The 15,377-nt window shown below is 36.8% G+C and overlaps 1 protein-coding gene across 1 annotated transcript in view; it reads right to left on the bottom strand.

The window, feature by feature from the left end:
* The window catches only part of SPAG16 (sperm associated antigen 16), a 342,338-nt gene that overhangs the window by 311,467 nt on the left and 15,494 nt on the right, over positions 1-15,377 (bottom strand). Inside the window, exons 6-8 of the mRNA XM_057389798.1 lie at positions 14,503-14,620; positions 13,630-13,699; positions 8,565-8,716 (exon numbers count right to left, since the gene is read on the bottom strand). Coding sequence (XP_057245781.1) covers positions 8,565-8,716; positions 13,630-13,699; positions 14,503-14,620 — 340 coding nt within the window. The remainder of the gene's footprint in view (positions 1-8,564; positions 8,717-13,629; positions 13,700-14,502; positions 14,621-15,377) is intronic.

The following is a 15,377-nucleotide window of genomic DNA, read 5'->3' as shown; positions in this document are numbered from 1 at the left end:
TGCCAAATCTCAGTTTTTCCTGTACTTCTTTGAGAGAACAATTTCTTTGCAGGTGCTACAGAAACACAGGGGAGGTTTTGTTTTTACCATGACTGAAGCACTCCTGCAAAAATAGAAGCAGCTTCAGATTTCTAGTAAATTATAAATGTCTGACTGGCTGATCTGCTTTAGATAATTTACAGTATATAGCATACTATCTGAGTTGTATATACAACAGGTGAACAAGATAAAAATTTGGAAACATAAATACAGGGCTGTGGTGAGAAACATTCAAGAGAAATGCAAACTGAACCTGTCCACTGAGTATCTGGTGTTCTGCTGTCACTTCAGCATGGCCTGGCCTGTGATCTGGGTAACAAAATGCTGTAACTAGACTTTCAAACTTCTCTGTTCAAACTTTGTAATTTAGCATGTTAGCTGAAAGAATTTAGAATATTTACAAGGAGACCAGAGGTAGGAAAGAGGAGAGGAGCTGCTAGGGAAGAGAGAGGACTTCAGAAAGGAAATTGGGAAAAAAGCATTCTTCTAAATGAGCTGTGAAACCATTTGACTACAAATAATACACTGTGTTTTTTCACCCCCAAAACCAAGCTCAGAGATCACGGCCAAACTCCGCAGTAAGACACKAAACTGCACTTACATAAAAGCAAATTTTCAATTTGAAAAGATTCCTAATGTGACCACAGAATTGTTTTGCGATTGTACTTCACAAAGTGATTGCGTTTAGTGGCAACAAATGTGAGTTGCCTTCATTATCTCAATATCACATAAATTATTCCTGTTGCTCTGGTGTAAAACCCCACCCACACAGATACCACTCCAGGCTGGGTTCCAGCAGAAATCTGCCCAAGCTCGGCCTCCCTGCTGACAGACTTTGCTTACTGCACATGAGAGCAGGTAAGATCAACTGATCCATGATTATACAACAACTAGTTTTAATCATTATCAAACCTGTCAGGCCTGGATTTGAACTGGAAATCCAATTACAAAGAGGCCTGTGACCCATTAACATTACCCTCATAGTATGTAACACTCCAGTCAAACAGTGCCACATTTTCTGGAGGAAATGCTCTGATTATTAATTCATAAACTGTTTCGAGTAAAGACTTAGTATTTTATTTCATTTCATTGTATTCAAACAGAAACAATTAAGATTTTACTTTCTACTCCCAGAAGTGYTGTTTGAATATACAAGACAAACAACCCCGAACACTGTGAGCAGTACCAGAGCTCTTAGGGTATGTTAGAGATTTGTTACCATGAAAACGAAATGCTAATGTTGAATTTCCTTTTCCTTAAAGTGATGTTTATATATGCAAAGGCTTTGTTTAAATATTGGAAAAATATTGAAACAGCAAAATCCATAACTTACTACAGGATAGTTAATTTCAAATATAAATACCACAGTGAGCACCTGAGCCTTTCCCTCCAGATTTTAAGGGTCTGAGTGCTTATTTCATATTTCAATCACATTTCACTAATTTGCAAGGGATACAGTTTTATCCATGAATAACTTCAGCTGAACTGCATTAAAATGAAAAAAAAAACAAACAAATTCAAAACAAAAAACCCAATTAGCATTAAGTTTGGCCGCATTTAATTTACTTTTTTTTTTTATGTAAGTATATCAAGCAGTAGTTCACATATTGTGYAGCCTTTTTAGCCACATCCCTGAATACCAAGCTAAGGTTAACTGCTGAATTGCAAACTGCAAGTACTTATTCCGGACGAATACTCCATTAAAAATAGTGGTGATTATTTACCCAGTTCAAATAGAATCACCATTCTGAACATTTTGACTTGCAATTGTATACCAATTACAAGAACACTTCTGTGTGTTTTATCAATACCCAGAAATACCAAGGAGATCACTGATTTGTYGTATTGAAAACTAAAACTTAGTATACAAAGTTTCCAAATTATTACATAACTCTTCCCAACTCTTGAACCATAATTTTTTTATAATGAAACAGACCCTGAAAGAAAATAGAGGAATTATAATTGGAGATAGACTTCTGTGGAATTTAGATTTTTTTTTCCCTCTCACACAAGAAAAAAATCCCTTCTTAAAAACCATCAACATTTTCAAAGTGAGATGAAGTTGACACCGATAACATCATAACTAAGGTACCCACTACTACTCAGGTCTTGTGTGGTGCATTCCAATGCTAGTCAGTGACTCTCCTTCCTTGAAAGAACCGGARATCTTGGCAGAAGTTTCAAATTCCAAATAGCATTGGAATTGCACAGTTAGAGACATCGTATGGCCAGAATTCCCTTTTGGGGCTGTAAGCACCGAACATCTGTCAGTGAACAAACAAGCACAATGAAACCATTCTCCTCCTCTTCCCCCCAGAATTCCCAAATGGTTTCCAARAGAAATGTTAAGGTCTTGACACTTTAATTAAAGGGAAAACAAAGCATTAGTCCAGAGTTAATGAAATTGCTCAATTATGGTCTCAAAGGCCAACACTGCTGACGTGACCAACAGCTGTGCAAGCACCATCCCCACCTCCTGTTGAGAGGGTTTTGTAGGGAGCCTCTGSAGCTCCTGGAAAGTTCTCTCTCAACTAAGCAAAGTCAAATCTTGTCATTTAGCCCAAAGTCAAGGAGGGAAAACATTGCAGGAAGTCTGAGGGAAAARTAAGAAAACCAAACATTTTAAAGTCTTTCTGTCATTTTGTTTTACATCTTCTCTGGAACACTCAAAGGCTTTTTTCTTCATTTAAATACAGCTTCAGTACATCCCTCTTCCAGGAAACCAAAGCATTTACATACACAAAAAAATCAGTAATTTTATTATCAGGAGTTTTTGCAAGTGATTATAGCCAAAAGTGAGATTCAACTGACATTACTGACATTCAAACACAGAAATAAATATATGAATATACCAAGYCTATGTACAGTTAGAATTAGGATCAAATGCATCTTACTTCCCAACAACTTTCTGTATTGGTTCTCACTCTTGGGGGCCCATCATTTTATTATTCTTGGCAGCACCCAGTGACTCAAAATAAGCCTTGTTCTTTWGCACAAAGAAAACCCTTTGGATGCTTTGTGAGGTAATTTTATCAAGTACCAATGGCTAAAGAATCAATCTATTCTAAAAATGCAAGGCACTGGATGTCTTGATTTAACACAGCTGCAAAGGTGGATGGAAAATGATATATAAGTTGTCTTTTTAAATTTGATCTTGCAGCAGTATGAATATTTCCTATACAGCTTTATTTGAAGCATTTTCTCATTTTCTCCATGTAGGCCTGACATTTGAGCAAATCCTAAAACTAAAGCCTTCATCACATTATCTGTTACATTACAAAATATAATAGACCATTTAAAAAAAAGCATGAATTTCACCTAAAAAGCAGCTTTTYCTTTTTACCATTTTCAAGACCATAGTAAAAGTGTTCTAAAAAAAAAACCCCAGAATTGCCTAAAATGCATGTAATTCTTTTAAATTAAATCCCATCAAAACCAACTAAAGGACACATTTTAGATTACACCCAGTTCCATCAAAACCAGCTAAAGGACACAGTTTAGATTACACCCAGTTAATCTTGGATCATATYCTTAACATTCGAGTCACAGAACATTAATTCTGTAAGTAGAAGCAAAGAGACATCATACTACAAGGATATACATTTTCTTTGCTGCTTAACACCCACTGTACTCTGAATGATTCTTATTGAATACTACTTTATTACTTACTTGCTTTGGAATTTGGAATTTGCTTTTGGTTTTATTTTTGGGTTTGTTGTTGTTTTGTTTTTTTTTTAACAGAATTATTTTCTATATTAAGGATCCATTCTGTCTCCCCTTAGGGCTCTTTTCTGTAGACTACCCACTTTCAATTTTTGCCTTTTCTCTGACAGTTTCATAGACTTCTAATCATTCTTACTGCTCTGGTGTAGATGCTCCACTTGTCTCCTTAAGAGCTGTGATTAGACTGTACACCAAACTGCAGCCAAAGCCACATGCCATCTGAAATTAGCAAGAGGAACATTCCACATGCTCCAGGCAATATTCCTGGTTTACATTGCAGCAAAGTGTCAGCTATTCCACAATATTATGTGGTTTTCAACTCGTGTTAAGCTTGTTTTAAACAACATACCCTAGAGCTTACTGTAATTAAAAGTCAATGATCAACTCTTTCTAATCTTGATCTCTGTTTGTACACTGGATCATTTTAAAAGGCAGAGTTTTGTACCTTTTCTTACATTGTCTGCTATTTCTTTAGTTCAATTCTCCTATAGGTCAGATTTGGAATTCCACTCCTGTCCTCAGCTGCGTTTGCTGTTCCAGCCTCACCAAACCCAGGCCACTTGGTCTGAAAGTTCTATCAGCTTATTTTCTGTTCCATTTTCCAGATCATTAAGGACAATATATCCACGCAAAAAAGCCTGTTCAGTATATCTGCATGTTTCTAATCTATTTTCCATTAATTTATAAAAAAATATGCCCAAATTTCCACAGTTGTTGACAGGAATTAATCTGTAAAACAGTCTCCAAAGCCCTTCTAAAACATAAGCGCTCTTGTATCTTATCCATGGTACTTCTCTTTTCCTTCCATGGAAGCAATATAGACTTGATTGAAACAACTTTTCCTTGCAAATCCATTTTCCCAGTTACTGCTTTTCCTGGTTTTTTTTGCAGATATTGAGTAAAATCTCAGTTATACACTGCCAACTGCCTTAGGAATTTAAGTTATACTGTTGAGTCTATCATTTCTTACCTCATACTTTTTATCTCATTTGAAACACAAGCAATGTATTTTCTTTTCCCTTCTCTAGGCTGCAGGCTCATATTTGGGTAAGTTGTATTAATTTTCTTAGCTCCATGTCTGGAGTTTTATTATCCCAGGGAAGGACTGTAGGAATAATCATTCCCAGTATTATCTGTCAGTCACCTACTCTCCTCTGAATATCAAATCAGTTCTTCCTTAGCCACATTATTACAAACATAAAGTGATTGTCTGTTTCATTTATGACCCTTCCTAACTACTTTGGGACCTCATCTTTCCAATTCTGTCCCCAATACACCTGTGCTAATTTATATTCAAACTCAATAATCTGATTAAGTAATCACTTAATCTCCCCTTCCGCTTGAGCGCACAGAAACAGCAGCTCTTGTAAATTTTGTACTCTTTCTTCCACAGAATTGAGAAACTTCAGTGTAAAACATGTATCCATGTGATATTTCAACCCAAAGTATTATTAATTTGAAAAAGCCATATCTGTATGATCACTRGATTTTACTTCTGTATTTTTAATATGCACAATGGCCATAATTGCAAAATCTGTTCCACAGAAACAGATAATTCCTCAACTGCAGAAATGTCCAACACACCTTTAGATAAAGTTTTACACCAAGTTAAGCTGCAGAAAATTGAATTGGTTTGTAATATATGTAGAAATATAATTTAGTGAACATAAAGAAGCTGCAATTGTCCTGCTAATAACTTATAAAAGCAATCAAACATAGAATGTCCTCTGAAAAGAACCTGAGAGAATAAAAATAGGAAAGTTTTCAACAGCATAATGAAATTCACATTATCAAAGGTTCTCTACAATTTTAATGACCTGAGTGCATTTTAATTAATTTAAATGTTTAAAGTAGTACTCTATGCACATTCTTAATCTAAAACTATTTATGCTACTGATACTGCCTTATTAAGGGCCCGATATGTAAATAGTTTAGACTAATTGCCTGTTACTGTACAATTTAATTGAGTCCTGTAACAAAGATCGTAAAATCAGGATAATGCATTCTCTCAGAAAAAAAAACAGTTGATTTTTCACTCACTGTTTCAGTGATAAACTTCACATCAAAGGGGCCCTGTGTTTTAAAATTACATGTCAGCTTTTACAGGATATTRCAATAACAAAATGTATGTCTGTCCTTGAAGGAAATGTTCGAGCTCAGCTATGACTCATATTTGCATCTACTTAAAAGCACAGGCATTTGTTAGAGATCTATTTAGCTACCAGACACASAAGAGATGTTAAATCATGTCCATCACCATAGTTCACTGCTATGTAACAGTGCAGTTAATACAAACATTGTATCCTTGAGACAAAATTATAAATCTCATGACAATATAGTGCCTTTTTACTGAATGGGACACAATCCAAGTGTCTGAACTTTTAAATTAGCTAACGTGTTCACTCTGAACTTTTGTAAGCTTTAAATGTTCACTTACATTACTGAAACAGGCTTGACAACACTSGACAGTGAATTTTACCCAGATTTTCCATATCTTCTGTTCTCTTTTTCTCTGTTTGTTGTATATTTGCATATGCAAATATAAATAAGATTTTAATTGCACTTATTTCTTCTATATCTTCCTCACCTGAACTCCATGGAACTGAACATGGAAATTCATGCTCTGACTCCTACTTCCTTTGTGGTATAAAGAGAATTGCTATGAATTATAATCTCAATAAGTAGAAATCAATTTTACCCTTTCCAATAGAACATTTAAAGTGCTATTTTCATTATTGTAAAAGAAAACAAGACTGAATAATGGAACACTTTTCAGTAAATGTTCATGTTCATTCATGTTGAATCATTGTACGAAAGAATCTAAGCCACATAACACACAGCAGAACTCAAGAGAACTTTTGATATAGGTCAGAGGAGATGAAACAGCACACAAGCTTCATCCAAGCATCACAGAAATTGACCTAAGGAAGGCAAGGCTCTCAGTTATTCCTCATCCTTTTGATGGGAACACATTTTAGACACCTAAGCACTTGAATAAGAACACACTATTTTAATAAAAYACCTCTGATTAGAACTGTAGCTAATAAATGTGCTCTGCAGGACAGAGTTTTGTCTCTTGTTTTAAACACAATTTTAATTCACCTCTTTGCACTCTACACATTCATCATTCCCTCTGTCATTTATTTCTAACAGCCTAAGAAATCATTCACATGCACTATCCAAGYTGGTATCCTTTATTAGGGGAAAGGAAATATTTAGAAATAAGAGATCCAGGAAATGAGAAGTGAAAAAGAATTATAGTTCCATTGTTGGAAGAGATGCTAATCTCACACCTAACGTTTTAGATTATTGTTAGCCATGGTAAAATCTAATACATTCAAATATGCCCATATTTTCTGGTGCCTTAKTTCTGGAACTAATCCAGTTTTCTAATCCATTGATTAAATAAAGACATCAGGGCCTCTGGTGGGACTCATTTGGGAAACATAAGATCTGTAGAAACACAGATGCTTGCCAGAACCAGTCAACTCACTGCACTCATGAATTCCAAAGAACAAGAGCCAGACAGGCACACTACCTGTGCAGAGTTGATATTCTGGGGGTGAAGCATAACTCTGCAGAAGTTTTCCATAAAAATCCTGATGACTTCAGTAGAAACAGAAACATGAAGAYAACTGCTTCTTGGATTATGAAATTTTATCTATTCACAAGTCAAAAKGAAGAGAGGAGATACCTGTAGGAGTCTAGGATGGAAGTTTTCAACCACTGAATGAAAAACAAGGAAAGTAGAGAGGGACTGACTGCCACGTGCCTCAGATACTAATAGGTGTGGGGACAGTATGGAGACATTTTCAATATATGGTGAGAAATGTTTCAGTAAGCAACAGAAGAGATAGAGACAATTCTTTTCATTTGATATCTCAGGARCAGAAAAAAGAATGAAAAAATAAATAAAATGGTATGTTTGTCTGTGGAGAGGTGCACTGCCAATGTGAAACAGAAGMAATGCTCTTGCGAAGCCAGACAGAAACCCAATAAAAACTAATTACCATGGTCAAATTTTGTGGAGACAGGGAGASAAAAGGCTGAAGCTGCTTCTGACTATATAATCATCAACAGAAGCTTTTTCCCTTCTCAAAAAACACAGTTTAACTGTAGCTCTCAAACAAAAATAGACCAATGTAACTGTTTTAGGAGCTTATGAAATTCTAGATATTTTCTGATTCAACGTAAACAGTGTAATAAAATGTAGTCCCAAAATGCAACCTCAATAAACAAAACAATTGGAACAAAGTAAGCATTCCTTTCTAAAATAAAAAAATATATATTTAATCAGGAATTAATTTTGATTTTGCACAACTTCCGAACTGAAGCAGTAACACCTCTGGCATACTCAGGTTTAGAAGCTTTGACTATTAAGAAATCACCAGGTTGTTGCCCTTAGTCTCCCAGATGCTGTCCTATGGCTCCCAGATGTTTTAGACCCAGCTCTAACAGTCTGAAATGCTGGAAAAGTTTGCATGCACCATGGAAAAGATCTCAAGTTACAAAAGAAACACAACAGAGCAAGAAGAAATTACAGCCACGGTTCTTCCTCTGCTGGGTGATCACAATGGATTCTCAAAAAGTAGACTGCTAGCTTCAATTAATCAGAWTTCCTGCAATTCCCCCAAAATTTAATTGCAATAGAAACTTGTATAAACAGCAGAAAACTTGTTACCTAATTGTCCTATTTACTTCAACTATGCAGGACTTCTTTTAATCACATTGAGCAGGTGTCTTTCACCTCAGCTTAGTATAAAGAGGATTGATACTGAACAGCTGCAAAGAGCTTTGTGTACCTTTACATCTTTCTTGCCCATCTTCTTCTCGGCCTCTTTGGCTGCATCACTTGGAGAACTTGCAACAACCTGGAATTTTTGCTGCCTGGCTTCCCGAAGAGCTTTCTGGGTGGGACCTTCAAACTCTTTCTTCTTTGTACAATCATGGACTACTATAAAATAAAACCACCAAAAGTATCATCAGTATGCTTTTTATTTACTCTTTCCTTACTTAATATTAGCTAGATATGTAAAATAAAAAAAAAAAACACTTTAATAAAAGGATATTCAGGTTTCTGTGCCATCCATATAAAGAATTCCAGGACTACACGTACCTCTACTCCACAAATTATTCCAACTTACCTAAAGCTATCCTAGGCTTGACCCCAAAAATGCAATAATYTTGCAGTACAGAGTGAACTGAATGCATTCTTTCACATCCCTCAGAGCCAGAGGAAACATCAGCTCGCTGAGTCCTATCCAGTACCCACCGTCAATGCAGTATTCTGATCTAGAGCCCAAAAATTCAGTGTTCCCCTGCACTTTCTCCAGACTCACCTTTCAAACAAGGAATTACTGATGAATTTAAAAAAAAAACAAAAAACCTCCTAAGCAGGTAACACAGCTTTAAATCAAAGGCTGAAAGGAATAGGAGGAAGAGTGCAGCCCACATGGACTATAGCTCAATGCATCTGCCATGACGTGGCAGAAAGGACACTTTTCTCTGACAGCCCTTGTCTCGGCAGCTCACTCAAATCCAAACAGCCCTTTGTGATCCCTGCACCTTGTTGCAGGGCTCTGTTGGATGTACATGGGCCTACATGAAAAAGAATATAACACTGTTTTCCAGCAGGATTTGGGCACTTACATCCCTCCAGTTCTTTGAAAAAAAAAAAAAAATCTCTGATTGAAAAAATTCATTATGCAGCTAAAATCCAGAATGAAATGAATGTACTTCACATGACTCATTTGTAAATGCTTGCTCCTGTAAAATGGTTTTATTAAGACATTGACACCGAATCGCAAACTTGATGACTTAAAGGGGAAAAAAGTGTAAACACTCCTGAGGTAAAAAAATTAGCAGATCAAGGAAACAAAACCTTCCTGCATACCCAGCCTGAATCAGAATGGAACTGGTGAAAAGACCTGTGCTTGATTAAAATAAATTTTAGTATTTAAATATTCTCACATTTTTAAAAATTAAAGATGCTGTCACAGATATCCTGAATAATAACTTTCTCTGAGCAACAGTAAACAGCAAAATTGGTGAATCACCTTCTACTCACTTAACTTCTTTCCACATGCTGCTTACAGAGCATTGGTGCTTTTGAAATACACATACCTATAAAGCAACAGAGTTATGATAGTTGCAGAGCTTTAAAAGTCAGTAACKACTAAAAAAAGAAAAAAATTAGTTCAAAGAACTGCTGCACTGAGATGTGAACAGCTTGGGTTTAAGGATTTTCTATTTTGATTCCATTGCACACGGAATGGGCACAACCAGCCTGAAGTACTTCAACTGGTGCATTTTAAATTTCTTTTTGCATGACCTTCTAACTGCAATTGCATCAGATTAGGAAAGGAAAAGCACAGTTAACAGTCTTASCAATGAGTTAATTCAACCATGAGTAAAGAAACTCATTGAGTTCAACTTTTGAATATAATTGGGTAATAAATAAGCAGCTGTTGTTTTTAGAAAATACAAGAAGACAAGAGCAAGGAGCAGTTTTATAACATGTTTAGAACCAGTTGTTATAGCAGTGTTCACTTAGGTTTATAAGCAAGCCACAATCAAGAGAGCTTAATTCCTGCAGGCAAAAAGAGTCTTTTTTTTCAGAACACCAYTTAACCCTGTGTTTTGATCCGTAAGGAAGGGTGCAAGCACTCTGTTAACCTACACCAATAACCTAAAAAATCAGCTCTCTCTCTTTGATAATTAGATTTCTTTATGTATGATCTTGCTACCACATCGGAAAGGACCAGATTTAAAACAGAACCCATTTTTAATGCAGATGTCCTTAAAAAAAATAAAAAATCCATTACTTTAAAAAAAGTTATCTGAACTCAAAATACATCTTTGTTTTCAGAGCTGGTTTCTGTGTGGGCATAGGAGAGAGAACCAGTCYACAAGATGACCAAGCTGCAGCAATAATTGCTAACTAGTTCCTCTCCAACTATTACGTGTCCTTCATATCAATTTGAAACAAGCAAGGCAAGAATTAGGAAATGAAAACCTAGGTTTCTTTAGGTGTCTTGAAAATTATTACAAGTGCTTCTCGCGAAGGATTTCTGTACAAAGCTAAACAGCAGCCTGACAGTGAGACAGCAAAAAACTGCTAGTAAATAAATTACATGCTCTGTATTGTGGATGCTATCTTCAATTGCTTGAAATGCAGCAGGCTGAAAGCTCCTACATCAAATTCCTGAGTAATAAAGTCCAGAATAGTTGCCCTGAAATTAACATTAAGTACTGTTAACTTTTTTCTACCTAGCTGCCAGATACAAATTCACAATGCAGACTCATGGTGAATACTAAGAACCTTCCCTTTGTTCTTTATTGTGCAGTGTATGATTCAGGGAGAAACAAAGCAACACATTCAGGGAGAAACAAAGCAACAAAATCACAGTTACTGAATGGTCTGGGTTGKAARAGACCTTAAAGCTCATCCAATTCCACCCTCTGTTTTGRGCAGGAACACYTTCCACTATCCCAGGTTGCTCCAAGCCCTGTCCATCCYGGCCTGGAACACTTCCAGGGATGGGGCAGCCACAGCTYCTCTGGGCASCYTGTGCCAGGGCCTCCCCACCTYACAGGGAACAATTTYTTCCTAATATCTAAATTAAACCTATTCTCTCTCAGCTTGAAACCATTCYTCCTTGTCCTGTCACTACATGCCCTTGTAAAAAGTTCCTCTCCCACTTTCTTGGAGTGGATGTGCAGAACCTCAGCAAATCCAAAACAAATTAAAAGCCATTCTCAATGCCCTCTAGCCAAGCAAGCATTCCAGGCGCACAACAGCCAATTCAGGCTGTTGGACAGACACAGCCTCAGGAGCAGTGAAGGGCAATTCCCCACTGCTGGGCAGAGCCTTCTCCTTCCTTGAGGCTCTGCAGTGCAGTGAAAGCAGACACCTGGCCAGGAGAGGCARCTCTACTTGCCAAGGATCACTTGCCACCCTAGGTGTGCATTGTCCTCTAACTCAAACAATCCCCATTAGAAGTCAACCCAGAAGACTGGAAAGTGCACCTGGAAATATCTTTACAGACCAGTTTCCAACACAAACAGCACYGGTTCCTTCCAAACTAACAATCTGAATTTAGAGAAAAATGAAGCAAACATTTCTCCAGTATCCAGGCACTGCTTGTTTCTCAGGGTTGCATTTATACTCCCTCAGGAATAAGAAACCAAGAGGTAACTGAACGTGATCACCTTTCAAGAAGCAGCAGAAAGTATTTGAAAAAGAGACAGTATCACCCACTGAGACACGAATGTGACCTACAGAGGGCAATAAAAATTATGTASTATTAGAGGACAAAGCACTGAAACAAAATGAATTGAAACAGTGATTAATTTATGATACCCCAGGTATGAAGCAAATTAAGACTTGCAGAAGCATGTGGGTGGCTGATGAGYTTAGTTTGTGTTGGAGACTGACAGGGTTTTTTTAATATAATTATTTAGCAAATGGCTCCCTTGCTTGTTATTTCTTGGTATTACAAAGTGCTCCCAAAAATTCTGGAGAATAAACAAGAYTGAACAGCCAGAGTGTTTTTTAGAATCAAACAACAAATGAAAGTATATTTAATATGAAAAGGAGAACATCCCTACTGTAAAAACATAAGCACAGGGGAGATCCCACACATATATCCTCAAGKCAGAGAATATCTTAATAGGAAAGGAAATGCTTCCTAGCCTCTACACCCAACCACAAACATAAAAAAACCTCAAATCAATGTATGTGGCTACTATTCTTCTTCTCAGCCATGTCTTTTCTAGAGGAATTTTACACAATGGAAGGAATTCCATGAACATGGGAACTTGATTGTCAAAGGCTGGGGTAATTCAGTGGCTTTTTACCTGGGGGTATATTACCAATGCCAAAGGACATTTGGGCATTAACACATGGTAAAAAAAAAACAACAACAACAAAAAAAAAAAACAAACCCAAAATCCCACAAACCAAGATGATACTGAAATTGCCCTAACTGGAACAAATTCTTCACCTGGATGATGTACAATCCTTGTTGGGTCCTCTAATTTCAAATAACAATTATCTCTGATGAGAGTCCTGCTCATGACTAAGGCAGGTGCAACATCCCCTTCACATGTGAATACATCCCCCTACACATGTGAATCCCCTTCACATGTGTTGTCAGAGGATAGAGCTCACCATCTGCCCTTTGTACCATCCCAGTTAYTTGCAGGAGAATTTAAGAAACCTGGTTTCTTTGAGACCTACCTTACTATCAAATGTTGCTACARCTGAAAAATAGATTCAAAATTATTAGTGGGATTGATGGTTTCAGAGAATRTGATAGCATGGGCTTTATTTCCTTAGGAAAGCAGAGGTGCTAGGGTTCTCCYGACATACTTAGAAAAAATAATGCAAAAATGACACAGGGAAGTGTGTGGTGCCATACAGATACTATTCCAGCAGGTATTATATCATCTTAGCAATCTTCTGGAAAAATGAGAGTCTGGATCTCATAATAGCAGAATTTTCAAAATGTTTCCAGACCACAATGTATTCTTTCTGAAGGGTGAGCTGAGAAAGAACACATGCACACACACAAAAAAAGGGAGTATTAGCAGATACAACAACAAAATCAGACACAAAATAGATTTTTAGAACCAAGTCCTTCCAAGTTACACACATATTCTATATTGCCTTCAGCAGTCTCACTCCCCTTAGCAGATATCATTTGAATATTTTATTCTGAAATGTAAAACAGTTGTTCAGACACCAGGTCATCTGATAAAATGTAGTGCAAGTATTTTTGATTTACTGTTACACCAGATTTTGAGATGCATCACAACAAAAAAGAGGCCATAGCCAGTCTGAACCTGGTGATGGGAATATTTTACCTTTTGTCTCAGCAGTCTGCTTAGGATATCCTGACTCCAAGCTTTCTAATGCAGCCTGCAAACCTGTAGCCTAATTTAAAAAAAAAAAAGGAAAGAACAAGAGGAACAAATATGAGAACATTCCTTTTGGAGTGTCTGTTCACAACACACAGCATTCAAGCCTACTTATTTCRCAAATTCTATACATGGTAAATTCCTTTCACTTTACCCACATATAAATGGTGCTACTGCTGAAATGCATTTGGTAAGGTTTTTCCTTTTTTTTCCCCACTTATTTTCTTAAACACATGCAAGGTAATTTTCTGGTTTTCATCCATCCTATCTGTGCTCACACTGCTTCCTATCCAAGGGGCAGAATATCTTCTATACATCAGGTAAGATTAGGAGGGGTAAAAAGACACAATGTAAATATTCCACTCAAGACAGAAAAACTGTCTCTGATCTCTTCTTGCATTTTTTTTTGCTAAACTAGCAGGTCATTCCTGGATATGTTTAGGAAAAAATAAAATAATAAACAATAATACAGAAAGTTAAAATAAGCTTTTTCCAAAGGCAYAGAAGGAAGCCATGGTGATCTGTGTGAATATCCCACCTTTCCTTAAGCTGTTGGCACTGAAGGTGCATCAGGATCTGCACATTGCTGACTCACGCAGAGCAGCACTAAGCAAGYACACACTGACAACTCTTACTTTGTGGCACCAAGTTTCACATGCATTCACTGCTAATATTTCACCAAATCATGAAACTCACAAAATATTTTGCTTAAGGCTATTGTATAAGTAAGTTGCTGTACCAGMAATATCCTGTGTATTTACCAAATAAAAACCAGAAGCAATCCTTATGCTGTGCAAGTGGTGTTCACCACAGTTTTACCTGCCCCACTGCTTTGTCTCTCTCCAAACTAGTTAACATTTTCAGGGTCAGTGTATTCTGGTATCTTTCAGACAGCTCCTTCAGCATTGGTTCRTAGGATGCATAATGTGCCTTCAGCCTGTGAGCAACAGGAGGAAAAATAATTCCTCACAGACTAGTGAAATCAGAGATTTATATCTGCATAATTTTTCCCCTCCCCAAACAAACAAGTAAAATTACCAAAAGGTCAACACAAAGGAGACAGCAAAGYTATTTAGTAGGCAACCACCCGACTGCAAAACCATAAGGAAAGAGAAAAAAATTATGAAAAAAGTCAGATGAGTGAATGAGAGGATTCACAGCTAATGTTTGGTCACATCTTACAACAATSCATCCAATTTTGTCTTGTTCTTATTCCTTCATAAACAGACTGCACATTAATTTTGGCTACTTTGTTTTCTTACAGATGGATTGCATTTCACTGGAAGAAAGAACTACAGCTGTTATTTGACTACCAAATAAGATTCTCATCTGGACAAAGCAGTCATAATATGATCACTATTTCTTTCTTCACTACACATTTCACTGAGAATGCTTAAGCACTTTAATTCTTCAGATAAACTAAGACTCAGACATGTAATCTCTCAAGAGAAACACATGACACCAACAGCTCCAGAACCACCACATCCTGCAAAAAGCTGAGTCACAGAGGACAAATCAGTGCAGAGTGCTCTCTTGCATTAGCATGTATGCATTCCAGGGGTGAAGATGTAGAACACAGAGCTGCTATTACCTGCACTGACTGATAATAATACCAACAAAACTATGGGAATTAATTGRAGATATAAGCCTCTCCCCAGTGTTRTTTTAAAACAAGTGCTGGCAAAAACAYATGC

This window comes from Malurus melanocephalus, unplaced genomic scaffold (assembly GCF_030028575.1).
Source record: "Malurus melanocephalus ecotype Western Australia unplaced genomic scaffold, MMel_1.1 scaffold_20, whole genome shotgun sequence".
Lineage (NCBI taxonomy): Eukaryota > Metazoa > Chordata > Aves > Passeriformes > Maluridae > Malurus > Malurus melanocephalus.
This window is presented reverse-complemented; position numbering and strand designations above follow the sequence as displayed.